Source organism: Leuciscus leuciscus (genome assembly GCF_965113295.1).
Source record: "Leuciscus leuciscus genome assembly, chromosome: 6".
NCBI classification, from domain to species: Eukaryota; Metazoa; Chordata; class Actinopteri; order Cypriniformes; family Leuciscidae; genus Leuciscus; species Leuciscus leuciscus.
In genome coordinates this window covers 22,398,642-22,423,353 of record NC_138730.1, presented here as the reverse complement: position 1 = coordinate 22,423,353, position 24,712 = coordinate 22,398,642, and the positions used below count along the sequence as shown (strand labels likewise).

The 24,712-nt window shown below is 38.7% G+C and overlaps 1 protein-coding gene across 6 annotated transcripts in view; it reads right to left on the bottom strand.

Annotated features, from left to right (window-relative positions):
• Positions 1-1,115: 1,115 nt before the first annotated feature.
• arhgef4 (Rho guanine nucleotide exchange factor (GEF) 4) overlaps positions 1,116-24,712 on the bottom strand; it is an 80,154-nt gene continuing 56,557 nt past the window's right edge. For 5 of the 6 annotated variants that reach the window (XM_082173327.1, XM_082173330.1, XM_082173329.1 and 2 more), the window contains 10 exons: positions 14,255-14,400; positions 7,440-7,616; positions 7,021-7,215; positions 6,674-6,853; positions 6,353-6,585; positions 5,448-5,577; positions 5,223-5,354; positions 4,864-5,107; positions 3,736-3,813; positions 1,116-2,149 (listed from right to left, as the gene is read on the bottom strand). In XM_082173327.1, the coding sequence (XP_082029453.1) occupies positions 1,992-2,149; positions 3,736-3,813; positions 4,864-5,107; positions 5,223-5,354; positions 5,448-5,577; positions 6,353-6,585; positions 6,674-6,853; positions 7,021-7,215; positions 7,440-7,616; positions 14,255-14,400 (1,673 nt within the window). In that variant the 3' untranslated portion in view covers positions 1,116-1,991. Of the gene's footprint in view, positions 2,150-3,735; positions 3,814-4,863; positions 5,108-5,222; positions 5,355-5,447; positions 5,578-6,352; positions 6,586-6,673; positions 6,854-7,020; positions 7,216-7,439; positions 7,617-9,779; positions 11,910-14,254; positions 14,401-24,712 lie in introns of those variants that run through there. The other variant, XM_082173332.1, reaches the window with a different exon arrangement.

Here is a 24,712-nt window from a genome sequence, read left to right as displayed (position 1 = left end):
CTAACCTTGAACCAAACCCTAATCCTTACCATATAGTAAGTATGTGTTGGGAATTATTAAGTATTTGAATGTGTAACCTAATATTTTTTTATGTCTTATTACTGAATCTAATTATGTCTTGTTTCAAGGTCAGGCAAAGCTGAACACTCTGGATGCTAATTTTGAAAAACCATGGTAACAGTGAACTGATATGTTAGCATGAATCTTGACCACTGGGTGGCAGTATTTTCATTTTGTAAAGCTAAAAACGTAAACACTGCAGCAAGTGTCTACTAACCTTACTAATAGTGAAGAGTGCAATTTCACTGTAGTGGCACCAAACAGAACTGCAACAATATTGACAGTGTGTGGAAACCATTTATATACGGTCTATGGTGGAAACTTATTTTGTCTTCCATTGTTTGGGAAAAGCTGTGTTATTAACTAAAGATCAAACTATTAAAATTGTTTTCATTAATTGAAATAAAGATGAAATGAAATAAAAAAAAATGAAAAATCAATGAAAACCTTAAATAAAAGTGAGAAATGTTGCCTTGTCAATCAACTGAAATAGTTGAAATATGAAGACTAAATTAAAAAGTTTGTAGACAAACTTTGATGTTGGCTTGAGAAAGCCAACCCAGAACAATTTGAAGTAGCTTTAAAAGCTTGAAGTCTTTCAGTTTGTAATAGTTTTAGTTTGATAGATAGATAGATAGATAGATAGATAGATAGATAGATAGATAGATAGAATCATTAATTGAAATAAAATATTTGATTAAAAACTTAAATGAAAATGAGAAATGTTGCCTTGTCAACTAACTAAAATCAATAAAATATAAAAATTACTAAGACAAAAAAACAAACAAAGCTAAATAGAAATATAAACAATCAAACTAATAAAAATGACAAAAGCACAAATAAAAACCTAAAAATTAAATCTGGAAATATAAAATAAAAACTCGTTTAAAATATTAATAAATACTATAATAGTAAATAACACAAAAACAACACTGGCTGGGCTGTTCTTCTGGAAAATCATTGTGTAAAAATAATAGTAGTCATTGCACATTAAGCTGGAATAGAAAGCATTTCAACATCAACAACAATAAAATCAGTTTTACGTTAACCAAATGTCAGATTCATAACACTTACAAATGCTTTTTATTAACATACTTGGTTTTGTGGTCAAAGATAATCATATACATATTTGACAACTGTCAAAGATACTCTTTCATTTAATAGTACCATTATCTATCAGAATGACAGAATATTGAGAATTTTATTTGGGTCGAAAATGTCGAGTTTCACAGCAAATTCATGCAACCCCCCATCACAACATCCGGGTTACGTTTGGAATGGCACTTCAGAGAGAAGTTCGTTACAGAGGAGTCATTAGGCAGCAGAATCAAATGAGCACGTACATGAAACACGGTTTCATCTGAAACGGTGAGTACCGATGGGACGTCGTCAAAAGCTTCATGAGGAGAAAGTTCGGAGAAGTTGATAGTTGCATACACAGACTGGCATGATATCGACGGACTTCGGGTGACAGCCTTGAGGAAGTTAATACAGTAATAAATCTCGACACGGTCTACTTTCATCTTGTGCGGAACCCCTTGAACCTTGAAACTTTATCATGGGTTACACAAAAAGTATCAAATTACATACAAAAGCTAGTAGTTGGGCACTGTGGATAGCTGGCATACATTGAAAACTTGAAAATAAATTAACCGACATATAAAGAAGTCCTCTCTTCAAGCGGGGCTCTTTTGATGAAGCGTGTCCGTACGATAACTTGCAGCAGTAGTCGTGTTAGTCGGGAAGTGGAGCGGTTGAGCAGTAGTAGCCGGGCAACGTAGCAGGAACGCCCTTCCCGCGATGTTCGACAACGTCTGGGAGTGATGCTGTGATTGTAACAAACCCATAAAGTGCTTTCGCAATTGGACAATAAAAATAAACATGTTACACTGGGATAAAAACACAAGTTCAGGCACAACCGCGAATGTCCCTCATTTTTTGAACGGTGTCAAGCGTCCGATGTTGTGCCAGAAATTGGAGGTCTTGCGTTTGGGTTCGGCCAACATGATGACCTGCTGCTGGGGCAGGGAGGTGGGAAGCGTGGGGTGCTTCTGACGCAGAAGGAAGTCATAGTAGGGCCTGGTCACAGCTGTGGGGAGGAGGACATAAACATGGGGTCAGGACACCTGAGAGTTCAGTCGCTCATTAGAGAACAGGACCCAGACAGCAACACAGTGTCGGCCCAGATCCAGCCCAGATGTGGGCCGGATCTGGGCCGACACTATGTTGCTATCTGGGACATGTGTAGACATGTTGGTTTAGTAGACGAGCCTGTTTCGGTCGGTTGGTACTGATATTACTGCTGATGTTATTGAATGTTATGCCGTAATGGTTTTAGTGTGTACTTATTAGGGAAGGATGGGTTGCCAGTGAATTATGTAAACTAGAACAGTTACTGTAAATAAAGGGCTGGGTATCGATACAGATTTCCTGATTCGTTTGAATTCTGATGTTGATCTTTTACATGAAAGCGATTCTCTCTCAGCTAATGCTGTACATTACAAAAATAATAGGCTAATTCATATATCAACATGGCCTAAACTGTGCAGTTCGATAGCAAATTATTAAGAAATGAATTGTAAAAAAAAATATATAAACTGCTCTGTGAAAACTTTAAAATGCATTTATGTAAAACGGTAATTTATTATATGATTGTTTGTGAATCAGACAAAATTTTTTGCTCAGCATGTTTTTTGATTCACTAAAAAGAACCGGTTTAAAAGAATCATTAGTTTGTGAATCAGACTACACTGATTGCCCTGTATGTTATTGATTCACTAAAAAGAACTGGTTTTAAAGAGTCATTTGTTTGTGAATTGGACTATACTAGTTGTGCTCTATGTTTTCGATTCACCAAAAAGAACCAGATTTAATAGAGTCATTCGTTAGTAAATATGACTACATTGGTTACTCTGTATGTTCTTGGTTCACTAAAAAGAACCGGTTGTTCCCTGGTTGTGCTGTTTGTTATTGATTCACTAAAAAGAACTGGGTTTAAAGAGTAATTTGTTTCTTAACTGGACTACACTGGTTGTGCTCTATGTTTTCGATGCAGTAAAAAGAACCGGGCATAAAAAATTAATCCGACTACACCAGTTGTGCTGCATGTTACTGCAACAACTCAAAGAGAAATAAAGAATAAAATGAAGATCACGATTAATCCGAAAATCAATATTTTTACCCAGCCTCAGTTAAATAAGCGAATAAGTCACACTAACACACTCTGGAATTACCCTGGACTACTCGATCGGCTCTCTACTTTGAGAGGACACCCAGGATATTGCCCTGCGCAGGACCCCAGGAGGCACCCTAACCCCCCGCCCCTGCCTACGCTGAGGGCCTTCAGGGAGGAGAGGTGAAGTTAAGGTGGCCCTGGGAGCCAGAGGTCCTGAAGGTTCGGAAAAACGTAGGCACTTGGAAGTTTTTGGACGAAGAAGTGATGGAGATCTGAGTGCCACAAGGTGCTGTAAAGCTAATGCTGTTCCAGGGCAGTGCGGTAATGATGAAACAACACACAAACATAATCAGACACGTGCTTGTGAACAGATGCACAGTGACCACACATGGCACAACTCATTCACTACATGATAAACTGAAATGATTTCACACTGTATCCTGAAAACAGAGCTCTAAAGCATATAATCATACATAATAGACAGAACAGCTGAAATTCACCTTTGGGCTTCCCTGTTGGATGACTTTTAGATGCATTCAACATGGCCTGCTTCTTCTGGACCTCTGTGATCGTGAAACCTGTTTGGAGGACAAACAAAAACATTGATAAACTTATAGATTATCATTCTTAACTGTGGAGAACTGACACGTTCGTCATTAACGAATATATAATGCTGAACAGATCAGCAAATATAAATACAAACGTTAAACATATTTCTGTCATGACAACTCTAGGAGTGTTTGGCGTGGTAATTGGATATGACAATGTTGATATGTTTGGTCTTGGCGGAATAGATCTGCTATGCTTCTGCTGCTGTTGCAGTTGATAATTGTTGCTGCTGCTGCAGAGCAAGTACAGGACTTGCTACTGCCAATACATACACAACACTGTTGTGAGCAAGTAAGACATGCTGCTGCTGCTATGCAAAATAGCATACATGAATTACCTGTCGTAGCTGATCTATACAGGTGGAGCTGGGGAAGATGGAGGGTTTCTGAAGCGCGGTGCACTGCTAAGGCAAATGCTGACCAAGTATTTGAAGGTTGAGCATGCGAGCTCATTAGATACTGATACGCAGTAACCAATCAGCTGTGCCCTATAGATAACAATGTAATTACGAGCAGGCTGAGTTAAATGATCTATTAGCCTGCGCCATCTAGAGTTTCATGACAGAACTTTGTATATGATCAAATGGCAAACTGTTTGAATGTACATTAGTGATAGTTTGGTTATTACTGCAAACTGAGAGGAAGCACTAAAATTACTAACTGGAATAAAAAACAAAACAAAACTGAAATAAAAGTAAATTTAACAGATATATTAAAACTAAAAAGCACATAGCCTTTTTTGCTAAAATTGCAATTAAAACGAAACCTGAAAAATTAAATCTAATTCAAAATTATAACCAAAACTGCAATAGTATATAAAAAATATTAATGAAAAATATGACACTGGTTGCCATTGCTAGGTGGTTGCTTACTGGCCAGATTATGTCCATTTTTGTTTATGCAAATGAGGCATTACGAGTTGTAGAAAAATAAAAAAATAATCTATTTAAAGACTGTGGACAATAAAATCAAATCTTTTCGTTCCGCTTCTAAGAGCCTGACAGAAGAAGTGCTGTTCACCTGTTTCGAGGTCGTGCTGGACCTGTTCCCGTTCATCTGCAAAGGCTCGCAGCCAGCGCTGCTTCTGCTCGGGTTTCTTGGCACACAGGAGGTGGACCTCCTCTTCCCCGGGAGAACACAATTTCAAGGCATTCTTCACACTCACGTTAAAGTCCTTCTCCTTCCCATCCTCTACATCCACCACTTGCATCTGATCCATGTCTAACCGACCCTTGTAGTATAGGATGTCCCTCCGAAGCAGATCCTGGGGTACCAATCAAGACAGGAACTACTTTAATACTGCTGAGAGCCACTCACATAAAAACCATCTTCCATAAATAACAGTGATTCTGCTCTCACTGGCCTGGCGAGTGACTGACCTTCTTACAGAAAACCAGTTGGTGGTCGAAGAGGAAGAACATTCGCTGCTGGCCTTTGGCCTGTGGCTGGGAGATCTTGGTCAGGTCTCCTGAGAAAATCAGATCAGAGCTCCTGCTCAAGATGTCTTCACCCTAATGAAGGGGAGAAAGAGCCTGTGAGACCACACACATACCTGGAATGAATAAGCGTGTGAACTCTACACCCATAATGCTCCTGTGATTTACCTCCCAGTCCTCTATAGAGCTCTGCCACTGGGCGATTTTGTCAATATTCTCCAGACGTCTCTTCCTCTCATTGATCAGTCTGGCCACATTCTTCATTGCGTTTAAGGCAGCTTCCACATCCTTATAATCTCTGAAAAGCAGAATATATGAGATTTTGTATAGATGTAAAATGCCAATAAGCAAAATGTGAACCAAATCGTTCAAAAAAACTGGTTCAGCAATTTGTCTTCGTCCATTAGACAAATGATCATGAACTTGTAAGTATGTATTTTTAAATGGGTACTTACATATATTAACAAAAATAATGCTCCTTTGTTTTATTTGTGAATAATAATCATACAGTGAAAAATATGCCTTGATTATTTATAACTAAATTTTTGCTGTGCGTGCGTGTGTGTGTGTGTGATCTGACATTTGTGGTTTACATATGTGTATAATGACATGGTAATTACAAAAATGGTTTAAGAGGACACTTCCTGACAACATCCAGAAACAGGTCACATGTTAATGCCAAGTGTATACGAGCCCTCTGCGTCTGCGTCTACACAAATTCTCAATCAATAATTTCATCTATTATTTAGCTACACTCTTAAAAACAAAGGTTTGTTTTGTTTTTTTAAAGTGATGCAATAGAATCACTTGAAGAATAGAATAGAAGAACCATTTTGTAATCTCCCCAAAGAACCTTTCAGTGAAGAACCATTTCTCTTAGTGTTAAAAACATTTAAAAATCTAAAGACCCTTTTTCCAGTATAAAGAACCTTTTGTGCAATGAATAGCGGCCAATAAAAAAAAAAAGTAAGGCTTTTTAAGAGTGAATCTTTCTTTAAAAGAGAACTAAGGCCTGGTTCCACAGACAGGGCGAGATGACAGAGAAAAATGCTGAGAAAAATACAGTAAAGTACCTGTGCTGTGGGTTAGTGTACTTCAGCAGTTCAGCCAGCTGCAGAGGGTACTTGCAGATCTTCTGAACGGGAGTAAGCAGGAATCCATCCAATGAAATGTCAATCATCTTCTGGAGCAAGCGACAGGCCTCAAAGAAGAACACATACTTCTTGATCTTCATCAGCTTGGAGAGCTGAACGCAGGCATTGGGGTGGTTGTTGCAATACTCAGAGTAGATCTGGAAGTTTGTTTGCTAGATGGAAACAAGCGAAGAGAACACAATAAAAATCCAAGCGTAAAAACGGTATCCTACATCAACGCCTACATCAAAGTCAGCTTACCTGTTCTAAGAAGCAGGAGCCAATCTCGCTGAGGTGAGGATGGTCTTTGTTAAATTTCTTCTCCAAGGCTTTGACGAATTTCTTCTGGAAGCGGTAGAGCTCATCGATGTTGCCAAAAATAGTGCGCAGTTGCTCCTCGGTAAACATGTCTGTCCTCTTCCGGCACTGTTTTATATAGCCCTGGAAGCCAAGATAAATATGTCAAGCAATGGTATAGCTGAGTTACGGAACAGCTACTCTGATGTGAATCAAGTCTTTCTCTCAGCATGTAAACACAGTGCCAGGTGACACTATAGACTGTAACCAGATCTACATACTGATCAATCAGAGTCATGTGGTAAACTGACCTCACAGATGTCCTTCAGGTGTTTGATATAATCCCTCTCTGTGCTCATGATCTCATTGATGACGTTGGCTCTCATCTGCTCCTTGCAGGGCAGGCCGGGCCCTAAAGGGCCCCCCATGCTGGCTCCACCCCCCTCCGAGGCCCCGTCTAGATGGGCTAAGTATTCCTCCATGGGCTCATCTTGGTTCACCCGTAACTATCAATAACAATGGGTTATAGGTTAGTTCACGATGTTGAACTATGACACAATGTCTGGCATTTTCTGCTAAATGTTGAAAGTGCAGTTCCTTTTATCAATCCCCTTGGCAAAAAGAACAGAGGAGCATCGAAGACCCCTCAATGTAGATTAATGTAATAGTGATGACATAATGTGACAGTAATCGAATTTTTTTTATGAGCGGGAAGTCTGCTTTCTTTTACCCGAACGAAGCTGGCGGGGAACCAGCCCTCGCTGTCCAACACCCGGCCCCACCACCACTCCTTGTTTGTGGCGTCCACTACTTCGATGACGTCTCCAGCTTTGAAGCCCAGCTCCTGGTCGTCCATAGTGACATGGTCCCACAGAGCCTCCGCGCACACGCTGCCATCACTGATCAGCTATTGACGAACACAAGATGAAGGCAAAACTGAATTATGAAATATAACTGATCATATTAGAGGAGGAGCTACAGGGATCTTCAACATGTGTGTGGATGAAAATGTCTACTCGAGGTTTCATTTGAGAGATTTCATACTCTTAAATACTTAAGGCCCGTTCACACCAAGAACGATAACTATAAAGATAACTATATTAGTGTCTACACAAGCGGACGATATCGTTCTTTTTTATTTTAAGCGCATGCTTGTCTGTCACTTTAAATGCTCGAGCTCGTTACAGCAGGATGGATTCGGATTGGCTGTCAATGTTTTTAATTGTTCATCCGCTGGATAAAATCGTTCTGATCTCTAACGATTCTAATTAAAATGTTAGCAAAATGCCATTAATGTATGTAAGTTCAGTCAGTTTAATCTTTCGATGCATCATTTCAAAACTAAACAATATACAACATTTTCATACTGAGTTTGTGCATGACAGATGTAGTTAAATATTACTATTTATTACTTTTATATATTTGTGCAAATAAATGAAATTAATTGTTCTTATTTGTGTTGATGTAGTGTTTATCGATTTTCTTAAATTTCTTGTTTTAAGTTCACTTAAATTAAAAGTTGTTATAATATTTTAATGTTCTATAATTTTTAATACAGTACATGATAAATAAAAACAATCTGATAATTTGCAGTTTAGGCATTGTTTTCAAATATACTGTAATGTCGAATGACTATAATCACTCATTATATCCCCAGAAATAAATTCGCACATTCATTTGGAGATTCAAAGTGAAAATATATTTATCAGTACACAATATAATGTTAGGTGTGATTAATCAAGATTAATTAGAGAACCTTGTGTGATTTTTTTACTGATCAACATTCCCTATACATACATATACACAATACATCTAACATCTGGTGACAAAAGGTTAATTGTTTTGCCTTGCTATGCCAAAAAAACATTGTGCAACAATACAGAGCATTCAATTTCAGTCTGTTCCAGCATCTCAGTGGCATAGTGTGTTATCAAGCAAAGATACACAACCCTTCATTCTGTGCACTTAACCAAAACCAAACTGCAATGTATCATTGGAGGAAGCATTGCCAAATTAAGCCTTTTCTGTCTGCTGTCTGCTTTTTTCCCTGAGTGGTCATTTTACGTTTCCGCTTTTTGCTTGCAAGGATTGGTTTGGCAAAGAAAACAAAAAGTAGGGTGATGTATTGCCACACTGTTCAGCTTGGCTATAGCGAAAATTAAGTGAAATCCTGGCAAGCTCAACAGCCTCCATTCAACCATCTCTACTGCACGGCTAAACATGATCTATGGGTGCTGATGTAATCATCACACTTCATTCTCTGTCCACGCAGCGTTGATGGACTCGAAGGCTGAATAGTGAACATACACCCCCTGAATCCAGAGCCCTGCATTCTCATCACAAGATCTGTGCCTATGTACCCTGTTGCCTAGCGACACACCCACATACTTTCCCATGTGCCTCCTCTTCACAGCCTGAGAGTTACAGCTTCTTGGTTTAGGCTATTTGAAGCCACTATCAGGAAAAAGCCCTGGAGCATATTGAGCAAACATATAACAAAAAGTAATGAAAATATGCTGATCATGAATGAATAAGGTTTTTAAAACTAGCATGTCAGTTATAGTTTTCAAATGTTTCCACTATCAGAGTAAACACAGAACATTATTTGCTGACCCAAACTATGCCAAGAGCATTGGCCAATTTATTTCCTTCTGGATGTTTATTCCTCACCGAGACGCCATGCTGCTCTACTGAGCTATAACCCCAGCATAACCGTGTCAAGCTCATCTGTGTGACCTCGTTCTCTGCAGAGTCCTGCTTGCCAGCAAAAGGATTGTGCAGATCCCTCTGGGACACATAAAAAAACGCCTCACATGGGCTCAAGGCACAAGCTGACAGTTATACAACAAAGACAAGCACCGTAATTCAAAGTTTCCCACACATAAACACCCAAACATACTCACAAAAGCTTACAAAACGTCTGAAGAAGCCATTTAGATGACTTGAAATCAAAGACTGACCCCTACAAGCCACTCAAGAGTGGTTACGGGCTGGTGAATAATTCACGCAGTGCCATCTCAGCACATTACTTCTGGTTGAATGCCGCCAACCACACACCCATTCTGGTTACCTGCACTGTGATGTCTGCATCCCGAAAACCCATCCACGAGTGAGCGAGAGGGACCAACTTTCCCTCCTCCTCCTCCTCACCGTCGTCTTCCTCTCCACCCCTCCCCTCGCTCTTTCTCCTCACTGCGGCTGCGCTCTACTGGAAGGCCAGCAGGAACATCAGCACTACGTTGATGATGACCAGCAACATCATGATGACGAACACCACCACCTTCTGGGCCTCCGGGCTGAGGTTGCAGCGCAGCAGGAAGTGACTCAGGCCCTGCCGAGACGCCGTTCGCTGGCCTCCGCGAGCCATGGCGCCGGAAGCCCCCTCGCCTAGAGGTCTGCGCGCGAATGCTCGACGGCACACAGTGTGTCGGCCGGATCCGCTCTGTGTTCTCTGTGAAGCGTGAGGGGGAGGGGGAAGAGCCTCCACGTCCACAGTTACCTGCTCACTTCCTTTCCGTTCCCTTCTCGCTCTTTCTCTCTTTCTCTCGCGTGCGCGCAATCTTCCTCCTCCTCCTCCTCGTCCGTCGCTCCCCTCAATCTTTTCCCCGTGCGCTGCTGATGTCAGGAGCAGGGGTGGATGCGTCTCTCCGCCTCCATGTATTCTTCTTCTCCGTCTATGCTTTTTTCTGTCCCTTCCTGTCTGTATTTCTCCTTCTGTCCTCCTTCCGCTGCCTCCCCCTCGTTCTCGTCCTCCTGCTCTGCCTGAACACACGGCCGTTTTAATTCCCTTGGACCTGATTAAAATACTTGGAATCCTTTCTTATTTCACCATCTCTTTTGCAAACTGCAAACCTGAGGGGTGGAAATGGCTGCTGCATCTGTGCTTAGCGGCACTAGCAAAAACCATCCATCCATCTCCCCGAATTGACTTCTGTTTTTGCTCCGGATTTTTTTCCTCTTATCCTTCCCAGCCAATCGGCTGGCGGTGCTGTGAAGCGTATCCAGGATACCAGAGTAGCGGAGGCCGGATTTAGCGGCAGCAGGAGGGAGGCGACGGTGGGGGGAGGGATGCGAGAGAATGCAGCACAATACATCCTTTCTATCCTAGCGTGTCTCCATTGGCCGAGCCGACCGCCAGTCAGTCGCACTTCCCGTCTAAAAGCAAGCACGTCCTGTTCTTCTCAAGGCAGTGCTAGTGCTGCTGGAGATATTAATTAAAGGCTGCATGAGGTGCCGAACACCTCTTGAGCTTTCATTTCCTGACCCGGGTCGGTGTCGGCGAGGTAGGATTAACGCAGTCATTCCCACTCGTCTCGTTCCCTTGCATCAATTTGTGCACAACTAATGGGATTAGTAAAGGACTCTGATTCCATCAACCTTCTGTTCTCTCTCTCTCTCTCTTTCTCTCTCTCTCTGCCGCAGAGCCTCATCCCCACTGTCACAGTGTCACACAGCACGATACTTCCTTTAAAATCAGCAGCTGTCTTTCTGACACATGCACAAGCAAAACAATCACTCACTCTCTCCAACACTGAAACTAAATATTCTGCCCAACACACTGGTAATGAACACTAAAACTATATTTTAACTTTTAGAAAAAAAAAAAAGAGAGTTGTGCTTGTCTGTGTAAAATAATTTCTAGCTTGTTGCTAGATCACTGTGGTTGGTTGACAGGTTGCTGCTATGCAGTAGCTAAGGTGTTCTAAATGGTCTTTGGGTAGTTGCTCTGCAAAACGGCTAACAATCCGTATTTTTGTCTGGTTTTCTAGTAAAACTATTTTAAAATGTCCTTGAAATAATAAAAAGTACATTAGAAGTGCAAAATAAGACAAAAAAAATGTAATTAAGTTAATTTCTTTAAGGCCAAGAAAATATATTTCCAATCTTACAGTAGCCTACATTTAGGCTAAATGCAAAAGTAGATGTAGAATGTAGAAACTATATTTTGTATCCATCATTTAAAATTGCATTTTAAAATACACTGATCAGCCACAACATTAAAACCACCTGCGTAGGCAACACCTTCAACTCTTGGTCATGAACTATTCCTGAACAATTTTTGCAGTGTCACAGGGTGTTTTGTTGTTGTTTTGTTTTGAAAATTGTAAAGTATGTTCATTTCTGTTCATTGTATGTTCATGTGTTCATTGTGTACACGTATTATAGACAACAAATAAAGATTTTCTTTAAATGTGATGTAAAGTTATTTTATTGGCTTGAAATATATTGAAGGAAATTTTATTTTTAAATGCTTTAAAATATATATTTTCAAAAATGTACAAAAATGTATAAAAAATGTATTGGTAGAAAATATATTTTACCAATTGTATTTTTGAAATATGTTGAATATACAGTATATATTTATATATTGCCAAAAGTTTTGGGACATGAACTTTAATGACATCCCATTCTTAATCCATAGGGTTCAGTATGGAGTTGGCCCACCCTTTGCAGCTATGTCAGCTTCAACTCTTCTGGGAAGGCTTTCCACAAGGTTTAGGAGTGTGTATATGGGAATTTTTTACTATTCTTCTAGAAGCGCATTTGTGAGGTCTGGCACTGATGTTGGACGAGAAGCTCTAGTCTCCGCTCTAATTCATCCCAAAGTTGTTCTATCGAGTTGAGGTCAGGGACTCTGTGCAGGCCAGTCAAGTTCCTTCGCACCAAACTCGCTCATCCAAGTATTTATGGACCTCGCTTTGTGCGCTGGTGCGCAGTCATGTTGGAACAGGAAGGGGCCATCCCTAAACTGTTCCAACAAAGTTGGGAGCATGAAATTGTCCAAAATGTCTTGGTATGCTGAAGCATTAAGAGTTCCTTTCACTGGAACTAAGAGGCCAAGCCCAACCCCTGAAAAACAACCCCACACCACAATCCCCCCTCCACCAAACCTTACACTTGGCACAATGCAGTCAGGCAAGTACCGTTCTCCTGGCAACCGCCAAACCCAGACTCGTCCATCAGATTGCCAGACAGAGAAGCGTGATTCATCACTCTTGTTGAGCAACTTTGCCCAGTGGCGGTGTGCTTTACACCACTGCATCCGACGCTTTGCATTGCACTAGGTGATGTAAGGCTTGGATGCAGCTGCTCAGCCATGGAAAACCCATTCCATGAAGCTCTCTACGCACTGTTCTTGAGCTAATCTGAAGGCCACACAAAGTTTGGAGGTCTGTAGCTATTGACTCTGCAGAAAGTTGCCGACTTCTGCGCCTCAGCATGCGTTGATCCCGCTTCTGTGATTTTACGTGGCCCACCACTTCGTGGCTGAGTTGCTGCTGTTCCAAATTGCTTAAAACAGTTGACCGTGGAATATTAAGTAGTGAGGAAATTTCACGAATGGACTTATTGCACAGGTGGTAATAAACTTGTACTACGCTTGAATTCACTGAGCTCCTGAGAGAGACCCATTCTTTCACAAATGTTTGTAGAAGCAGTCTGCAATGTGCCTAGGTGCTTGATTTTATACACTTTGGCCATATAATTGATTGGAACACCTGAATTCAATGATTTGGAGGGGTCAATATATATATATATATATATATATATATATATACACAGTATATGAAGAGTTCAGATACAAAAGCCTCTAAGTGCCATCTGAAATTTTCTTCTAGAATGATCATTTTTATCAAGCTTGTATATTTAAGTTCAGTAATTTCACTTAAATGACAATTAATAGGTAATTTTCAATGCCATTTAAGTAAAATTACTGAACTTAAATATACAAGCTTGTATCATTCTAGAAGAAAATTTCAGATGGCACTTTTGAGAGGCTTTTGCATATATGTATATATATATATTTATTATTATTATTATGAATTATTATTTTTATTTTTTATTTTTTTTGCAGTATGGGCTGCCGTAGCTCTGCAGTAAAACAATCACACTTCAAGTTTGCCTGTTTACTCTTTACTGGGTTCTTTACCCGGACAGAAGTGCTAAAAAACAATAACAACAGCATCTGCACAGGGCTTCTGTGCAGCTCAGTGCACATCAAGCTCCCAGAGGCCTGGCTGTTGATTAGATTTTTCTGCTGTTTCTAACTAAAATGCTGAATGGAGTTACTGAGCGGCTTTCTATAATGATACCAAACAGTCATATATCAAACTCTGACACTCTGCATATTCTCTGAAATTCTTTGTAGATAACAGCATGAATTCACCCTCAGTCATACTAAAGATGATGGGAGAAGGAGGGTGGCAGCAGGTCATACTGCTGATCTCAGGCCTCAGGAGAGGGACAGATGGGTAGTAGACTATTAAATTACAGTGACTGAATTTCAACATGTATAAACACTAAATAAAGAGCACATCCTAAACTAAAGTGGAGCCTTGAAAGCTTGTCTGAAACCAGTTATCTTCATACAAAAACACGTTCTGTTTTGGCTCTGTCCTTGGGCCCGCAACCTACCGGCCCTGTAAGGGTTCTATGAGTAAAATTTGGGAAAGTGAATGCCCTGCCGTTGACAGAGAAACAGAACCACGAGAAACAGATCTGTGAACACAAACACACAGTAACACACAGACCACCTGTATGTTGTACCTCATTTATGGCCAGCTGCTCTCCTCCTCCTCCTGGGTGTCCAAATCGGTTGGAGGAGCTGCGAAACTCATTGTACAGGTCATCTTCACTCCCCACCTCATCCGCAAGGCCAGACTTATCCTGCGATCCATCGGTTATCACCAACGCTGGAAAGCAAAGCACAAATCTGTTTCAATTCGGCAACATTTAAGGTCTAGTGACTCAAACACCGATTCAACTTAGTCTTGGGAATGGGATAATGTTGTGTTTGTTAATATGACAATGAAAGTATTTAAATTAAAAGATACAAAACCACTTAGACATACATAGTTCTGTTCACAATAAATAAAATCGGGCCATTTTGCATTAAAACTTTTAAACACTTAAGTAGTGTATGATATATTCACAGCATTTAAGTTCAATAAGTCATTTTTGATTATGTTTTAATGGACAATATGACAGGGGTCTTGGACTTAATTAATAACCCATGATTGAACAACAAAAATATGATCTGTGATCTCAAAATGGTGCCTCCTCTGAGTATGTGGCCCACTCTGTGGAATAAAATGGCTTTTTCTAGGCCAGAGGGTTTTCAAACGGGTGTCAAGAGACTTGAAGGAAGCCACAAGGGGGTGCTAGAGAGGTCCATGAAAAAAAATATAAAAAAGGATAACATACAGATCCTTATGCTTTTTACAAAACTATAAAATATTTAACATACAACAAATAAATAAGTTAAATTCAAAAAGGGCAACATTACAGAATCCGTTCTTCTAAAAGCTGGTTAAACTATTTAATTGTACTCTAATCATGGGTAGAAAAAAATACACTGTCAACTTAACACATGGTAAATATATGGCAAATATTTTTGGGAAATATTTTGCTTTAGCACCATGACAATATTAAAGGCAATTATTTAATTTCCATTAAACAATGTGTCTTTATAATCCTACACATATAAAAGCTTTTGTAACACTTTAGTTTAGGGTCCAATTCTCACTATTAACTATTTGTTTAAAAGCATGCATATTACTAGGATATTGGCTGTTTATTAGTACATATTAATGTCTTATTCTGCATGACCATAGTCTACATCCTTTAATCCAACCCAATACCTGTACGTCTGTATGTATACCAATACATCTACCTTATTAACTATTAAAATAGGAGTTTTTAAGTCATAGTTAATAGGTAGTTGATAGTGAGAATTAGACCCTAATCTAAAGTGTGCCTAAAGCATTTTATGAAAAGGGTCCCTCCTAAGGCTATCATCATATTTGGGGGTCTTTAGCATCAAGCACAATAAAAAAAATAAAAAAAAACAGTTCTAGGACCCTGATATGACACTCATGTGAGTGTATACACATTTTAAACATTTGTCAGATATAGCCTACTACTCATTACTTCAAGAGCAAAGTTATATTTTATATATTCAAGTATATTTTAGATTTAGCATCTAACTGATCTCACAGTTAAGATATGAGATTTAAATGTTTACCACAGGGAGCCTGAGGTTACACAACCGTTTTCCCAGCCAGGAAATGTAATCACCTCCACTTGCATGGTCACACTTGATAAAAGGATGAATCCACTAATTAGCAGTTGGAATATTTGATTAGCTGCATCTCATTAACAGTTGGCTAGAACATACTGAGAGAATGTGGTTCACACACCACACTGATCAAGCTTGAAACAGCCAAACCTGTGGCATGCATTGCACACTAGGGGGACGTTCACACAGAATGCATTTTTGCATTCACTGCGCTGTTTTCCGTTGTTTTCCTATGTACCGTAAGCATACGATAGAGGATAGACAGACATATTTGACAGTTCCGCACATGTCATGTATTTTTCAGTTCTAAAAAAAACAAATGCGAATTATGTGCGTTTTCATCAAGTTGTTCAAGTGGATGACAGTGGTATTGGTAACCTAGTCGTAACCAACAGTAAATAAAAAAGCATCAGCGGAAACAGCCGATTAATCATGTGGGTTTAATGTTCGCTACGTCAGAATTTATTCGGCTAATGCGTTTCTATGTCTCATTATTCACATTGACTCTTTTCGCACAAGTCAAAAATCACCTTAAGTGAGCGTAAAAACTTTTTTGCGAATTAAGGGAATTTATCACTCGTTTCTGATGCGATATTTCAAAATGCACATAAAAACAGGATGATGGAAACATAGCTAATGTCAAAGGAAAAACAATAATGAAGAGCAACAGAAAAGACTAAAACTGTCATTTTCTGGCAGCTGCTGATTCACTTACACTGTTTTACTGCTAAAAATGACTTTAGAAAGTGACCAAAGCACTCGTCATTATAACTGAAAACATGTCTAGCATCAAAACAAAGCTTTCTTAACAACCCAACGGTTTTCAGATTGTTAGCAGACACTTAAGGGAACCATAACAACAAGCTTGCAGCTAAATTTCACTTTTAAGGCCAACAGTCTGACCAAAATGCTCCAGTAAAACAGTTGAGATGCTTATTGAATCCACAGTGGTGCATTAATGTGCCCCCGTTCAGGCATTTGGTGTTTTTAAAGCACTGGAAACACTCTGCTGCCAGAGCTGGCTGGTTTCTCCACGGACAGGACTGCTATTATTTATTACTGTGCAGTAAACCAGTGAGGAAGAGAGGACCTGGCCGCCACAAGAAGCTCTCTTCCTGTCTCATTCATAATAAATGGATGGGAGGGAATGGAGTTAGCCTTAAATTTACACCTCTGGAAAGATCCACAGTTCTGGCGATGCATGAGGGCACGATCCATGAAATTGAGGTAAATGAGAATACTGCTTTAAATCCTGAAGATGTAACTGAGAATGTAATCTGCATCGAAACTCTGGCGAAAGCGGCTTCACGTCAAAATTCAACTGCTGAAATGGATCCTTGGGGGAAAATGCCCCTAAAGCACAGAAGATTTGCTGTCATACGTGTGAAAATGAATCTGTAATCCTGTCATGCTCTTCTATATAGGTTAATTGTTGAGCCAGTGGATTGATTAGGGAGACGGACAAGCGAATGAAATCGTCCTGATTTGTTTATCGGCCGTTAAGTGTGGCTCAAAGCATACGAGACAGCACATGTCAGCAGAGTTCAGCATTTCCAGGGCCACATGGGCTGATGATATTAAATATAGTTCACTCAGAGCCCAAAGTCAGACAGTCAGAGTGGGGTAACCCAAACAACCCTGTCTAGGACAGCCCCGTAACCGAGTTCATGTGCTGTTTTCTTTGTAATACTGCCTGATTTAAAGCAGGACATGGTTTGGGGTTTGTTTTTGAGCTATTTTGTGGCACAGATCTGAAGGAGACTGAATCTGGCGTACTGCATTAACAGGAGACTTTCTTAATACAAACTGACGTCAATACGTGACATGCCATCACAGCTATGATTAGTAGAAGTTGAAAGCATTATTTGTATAAATGTATTGCATTTTGCAATGGGGATATTGCGTCAACATTAAAATATTCACTGAATATTTTAATTGTCCCCAACGCAAAACACAATACATTTACTTATTTTTATTAAAACATTTTCAGAAAGCTTATGTCATTTCATAATGCATTTTTTTGGATATTTTCTATAATATATATCTACCTTTAAATTACTAGATTTTATCAATAAATAATATAATTCAAGCACGTTCTTCACATTCTTTCAACTTAAATTCAAAATAACTCTCCAATACCTGCAATAACCAGCTCAAATCAGAAAAAAAAAAGATATATATAACATGATATTTCATGACTCTTGCCAATAGATGGTTTTATAGCTCTATATGGAGCAAATGAGCTGTTCCACTGGGTCCTAAAGACATTATACATTTTAGGAAAAGTTTTAGCATTTTTCATTTTGAGCATTTTTTAGGGTTTTCTATGTATACTGAAGTATTCCTCGCATTCCATTCATTCCTAAGGGTGATTCCAACCACATAAACTCCTCGAATCCAGTAAAAAAAAAAGTGTGTATTCATGGTTCAAGTGCAACAAAAGTCCTTGGGTCTTGGACCACTCCGATGAATACTCAAATAAAATAAAATAAAATATATTTTAAAAAAAGAGTTTCGGTAAAAAATGACCCGAGGGAATGTTGAGGGCTTTTAATCAACATTATGCTATAAATGCAGTCGATTGAGCCTAACTTGTTCTGAACCTGGAATAATCCTATAAACATTTTGAGTGTATAAAGAAACACTAGTATCTAGTCTAGAATCAAACCCTGAAGAGATGTGTGAACATCCATGCACATGAGTGTGTTAACTCGTGCATGTTTTTAACCAGTTTACCATGTTAGGGCCCCATGCATGTACACACACATATATATATCCTATATCTCTTTATATATGATTTATGATCCGTTGAGGGTAATTTAAGGAGTTGATCATACAGGCAGGACTGTGAATGCGCACTGACCTGCTTCCTTATAAGTCCACATCCTCAGATAAAGTCACCCGACCGCACAAATTCACCTCTGAGCCATGCAGGCGAAGACTTCCACTCAGCCTAATCCACGTGCACTTTAAAGATTAAGACCTAGTTCTAAAATGACACTAATGTGCATTATAACACTCATCAAAAAGAACATTAGTAAGCACAGCACATTGAAGAACGAAGACAAACGATTGAGAGAAGATAAAAACGCAGTCCCTTCACCTCAGACAGAGGTCACATCATTTTTTAAATGGAATTTCATTCCTCCCTGGTTTCCCTTTTAGTCAGGGAGCAAGTTTATGCCATTCAAATGCTATCAAAAAGCCTTAGCTTAGTCTTAGGGGGTTTTTCACATTGCTGCGGCCCGAATCCATGTGACTGTTCACGATGCCCTCTGCATCATCCCAAACGTACACGGCGCATGAGAGAAAACAGAACGCGGGTCAATATATTGTGTTTTATTATTAATTTGGAGCTATTATGCGGAGCAGAGTGAACGACAATACTGTATGTGCATCACATGATGGCGGATTTCAAAAGGACTTTCGTTTGCCGCTCTGATTGCACTCACTCTGCACAATTACCCTCACGCTCACTCACCACTGTCACCACTGTCATTCCCTAAATGTGTTTTGTTGAACTAAAGACTCATCATCAGCAAAAAAAGCATACACGTTACTTTACTTCCCGAACAAGTGCGAACCCGAGTTTGAGTTGCTTTTACATTCACATGAATCACGCTGTTCCAGTGCAACCATCAAAGAATCCTGAAATATTAGAATGATATCTGAAGGATCATGTGACACTGAAGACTGGAGTAATGGCTGCTGAATATTCCGCTTTGCCATCACAGGAATAAACTACATTTTAAAATAAAATAAAGACAGTTATTTAAAATTTTTATAATATTTCATAATATGACTTTTTCACCTGAAAAAAAAAGTTTTTCTATCTTTGATTGACTCAAAACCTGAATTTAAAGAAGAGGTTTGCTCTTACAATAATGCACTCAGTCTGTGTATCCGATTGGAATCTGATCTAAAATTATTGACTGTCCACATTGTGTATCACAACTGTTCAGATCCGATTTGTGTGTCCCATGGCGCTCCGGCATATTTCTGGAATATCTGCATTGGTTTCTGTGGCAATGACATTGCGTTGGTAGGTATACACCAAAAATGTGTATTTGAGGGTTTTGCTATATTCGAAATGTGAATGTTTTATACTTGTATGTATCTGTTTTATAATGTACTTAGAAAAGCCCAACCAGGGACAGGAGTTGAAAATTAGCATTAGCTATAAACTCTATGTGCTGTGCATCAGTTGGAGGATTTGTATTGTAACCATGTTTGACTGCATTGTCCCTGTTAAATAAAAAATAATAAAAAAATACAGATGTTGTCTTAGCAACATAGCAACATCTTTGACTATTATTAGCAACATCTGGTATTAAGATGCATTGGGGTCGATCGGATCAGAAGTAGACAACAGAGGTGTGAATTGGGTCTAAAACGTTTTGAGCTTGTCGCTTTTGACCAAGCAGCAAATGTGGAGTAGTGGTCTTGTGGCCTTCGCCTGTGCCCATCTGTGAATTCGCCCAATACCGCAGGGTGTCCCATTAAAGGTTTTATGGGTTAAATGAATGCTTATGAGCCCCCCCTTTGTGGCCAGGGTCGAAGTCAACAGCAGGACTTCACAACGCATTGTTACCCAACAGTCTAAGTGGCATTACATCATCAAAATGTGGATAAAGAGGAGGACGACAACAAAGGGCTGAGAGTATGATTTGGGACAGAGCCAATGTAGAATTTACTTAAAGTGATTTGAAATTTCACCCAAAATATATAATTATTCATCTTTTACTCACCCTAATATCATCCCACACCTGTATGACTCATTTCGTTACCTAAAATAAAGCTGAAATAAAATTAAATCAAATATAAATATTAGATGAAAAACTTCATCTGTGAAGTTTGTCTGTTGCCTTGGCAACTAACTGAAATAAAATAAGTTTATGTTTAAGTAAAAGTACTCAAATTAAAATGTAATAAAATTAAGCTAAATAGAAATATGAAAAAATAATAAGCAAAAGCATAATAATAATGATAAGCACATAATGAAATTACTAAACCTTAAACTAAAAAATAAAATTATAAAAATAAAAGCTATAAAAACTATAAAAACATCTAAAACAATGTTGGACCCCATTAACTTCCATTGTATGGACAAAACAACAGATATTTATCAACACAATATCAGTTTTCATGAGAAAGTCATACAGGTTTGGAACAATATAGGCCTTGACCATAAAACCATAGGCCCATTTCGTTTACATATTTTATTCCATATTCATCACACACTCTTCCTGAAAGAGTTCCTTCAATGCAACACTATGTCTTTTTTTCTTTTGCGCATGTGAGTGCAACAGAGTCCACAAAGCAGGTGAACTCAGTGTCATATACTTTAAAGAGATGGTTTAGAAGCTGGCTTTGAGTGGCACAGGAATCAATGCAGATATATAAGCCCAAAGGGTCCTTCTAGAAAAAACTCATCAGCTTATGTTCACATGACTGACTCTGTTTTAACACACCAACGGTGTCCTACATTTACTTTGAACAACAGACAGCATAAAATCGATAACATGAGTGCTCTATTTCCTTGTCATTTCAAATTGTCTTTATTTTTTAACCGTTGAAAAGTAAATCAGCGGGGTGTACGACATATTTAAATCAACTGTTAAGGTGCATCAGCTTTTATAAACCATAAGAATAGGTGTACTGCAGCACCTGAAACAAATGTGCCAGATGCACAAATCTCCACCTCTTTAACAGCAACATGTGTCTTATTCAAATTCAGATCAGAGCTCTGAGCAGCAAACCGTCCCAGAGCTGTCATAGCCTGCCAGGAGAAATCATGCTGTGTTTAAGTAAACCAAACACATTACCACAGCATTACAATGAGAAAAACTCACAAACCACTGAGCTTACTACCCACATATTGTTGGAATCAGAGCTGCAGGACCCGAGGCAAATCATACAGTCCATTTGCACATGTAGCCTACTTTCAGGAGATGGCTTTAATGGGAGTTTCTCTGAACACTAGCGGCTCATGGATCATCCTCGAATCAAAATAAAACACACAGGTCAGCTGCACCAACAAGAGGGGGGGAAAAGTAGCTAAGCAAGCACCGAATATGCCTAATTTTCAAACATTTGTGCTGATACTTGCACATAACTCAATATGAGACATTGGAGCAGATGTGCTGTGAGACCAGGGCCAAGTCTGCATCTCAGTGGAGAGTTAAAGTCAACGAACCTGCATTCATCACATAAAAAACATGTGAATAATATCATGGTATATGAATATTGATGCCCAGTGATTTCCAACTAGGGTACTTCAGCAGGAGCAATTATTTTTAGTTTTCATTGTTAAATATTAATAAGAACAACTAATTATAATCGGTCTTATGATTTTCTTCAGTTTCTTTTAAAAGGAAACCCATATACACTACCATTCAAAAGTTTGGGGTCTCTTATGCTCACCAAGGCTGTATTTATTTAATCAAATATTAATGCATAATACCGTTCAAAAGTTTGGGGTCAGTAAGATTTCTTTTAAAGAATACATTTATTCAGCAAGAATGCATTAACAAAAGTGACATTTATAAAATTTTCTTTTTTAAAGAAATTTATTCATCAAAGAATCCTGAAATAATGATGTATCACAGTACAAAAATATTAAGCAGCACAACTGTTTTCAACACTGATAATAAGAAAAAAAAAATTATTGGGCAGCAAATCAATATATATCATAAGACACTGAAGACTGGAGTAATGATGCTGACATTTTAGCTTAGCATAACAGGAATAAATTACATTATTACATTATAATTATAGATAAGTGTAGCCTTGATGAGCATTAGAGAATTTCAAAAATCTTACTGACCCCAAACCTTTGAACGGTAATGGTCAAAGGTTATGATGATAAATTAATGAATGAACATATGTTCTAAACATATGTTTGGACTAACAGAGGCTATAGTTAAAGGGGAAAAAAATAACGTTAGCTAATCAGTTAGCTGTAGATAAGCACTTATAATGAAGAGTTATGCTAAGAGTATTTGACTAAAGAGAGATAGCGTGTGAGTCACAGATAAGATCCTCACTGGGAAACATTTAGCCCAGTAGAGTCTGACATTCCCTGTGTATCAGAGAAGAGACAGCCGGCCCTGTGAGGAATCTCCACGTCACATCCAGTCAAAGAGTATTACATTCACTACACACCAAAGTCATCTGACAAATGTGTGTCTGCAGTGGACCTGACATTCAAAATAAAAGCCTGGTACCATCACGGTTTAGTTTATCTTTAACACGGTTTAATATAACTGATTGGACGAGACACATATGGCACTCATTCCAAATAAATGTTGTTCTTTTGAGCTTTCTATTAATCAAAGAATCCTGAAAGAAACGCATCATGGTTTCCGCAAAAGTATTAGTCACCAGGAAAAAAAAATATTTAGCAATTTTTTTTAATGCAATGTTGCATTATTTGCTATAAATGATTTATCCGTGCACATCATTAGTTTTCATGTGCCCTTAGAATCTTGAATCAAAATAACTTACCCTCCCTCTTGCAGAAGCCATCACAATAAGGAAGAAAATATCAATTTAATGCAAATTAATAGCAAACATTACAAAATCTTACCAACCCTGACTGTTTTAGTGTATATTACCTACTTCAGACACAATGCACATGCTCACACTTAATTTGGTTTATATAAAATAAAAAAACAGTACAAGGTAGCTTGAAATTAGGCTCAGAGCGGCTCAGAACTAATTTCCTGAGAGGAAGAAGCGGTCAGGACCCATGCTATAGAAAGGAGCAGCCTGTGCCTTGCACAGCTTAGTCGAGCGGTCCCACGGGTGCCTGTCTGAGAGCAGACTTGAGGAACTGATAAACTATACTCAATAGAAACAGGCGCACGTCGTTTACTGACAAATTAAAGCTGCATGATATTCCTCACTTTAAGCAGAAAAAGTCTTTGGCAAGATTACTGACGTCCACATAAGCTGCAGGGACCGCTGATGGACTCCAGGCAGAGTGGTGATGGGTGAGGAATTCTGGGTAAAGTGTTGCTCAGACAGTCAACAGAGGGCTGAGGTGAACATGGAGGGCGAAGAGCCTTCATCTGGTTTTGTCTTCTCCTCTCACTGTTTAGTATTCAAATAACCAAGTTTATGGCTGACTACCTGATTAACTGCTAATTTGTATGATATTCTCCACTATTCTTGTGCCCTTATTATGAGGGAAACTCTGATCCATTGGAATCAAAGGATAAGCTCTACAATGTGTCCCATTTAAACTTTCACTTCGACAGAAAATATGTTTAAAAAATTCAACTTAAAATACTCTTCATTTTTAGTCATACAGATAATACATCATTTGAAACTGTAATGACCTATTTTATTTGTGTAAACTCACAATAACACGTAAATGTTGTGCCTTTGTAAAACTAAGAAAACAAACAGGATGTGCCTCTCTGCCGCTGCTTAGGCGGAGTATTATATGCATGTAGGCTCATTAAAGGCTCATTATTATGATTTATTTGGCTTATTAATATGAGTCTAGTAGACTAATTGCTTAAATGAACGACTACTAGTCGACTAGAAAAATCTTTAGTCGTAGACAGTCCTAGACATCTCAAACATTAAACATGGCATATATTAATAATTATTTACTTGAATTTATTTAAATAATCATATTTTAAAAAAATCCATAGAATCAGCATAAATCTGTTAATTGTGAAAACAATAAAAATGTATCTGTTAGAAGTATGAACATGGTTTATATATGGCTAGATGTATAACGAGCAAGATTTAATTAGTTACAAATTTATAAGATTGGTTTACATATATAATAAAATTGTATTGGTAACAGAAAATATAAATTTAACCAAATTTGTCAAAGAGCGAACTTTGTCAGTGTTTACACGAGCACATAGATGACATCAAAGCTAACGCACATGGACTGTTATACTTGTAAA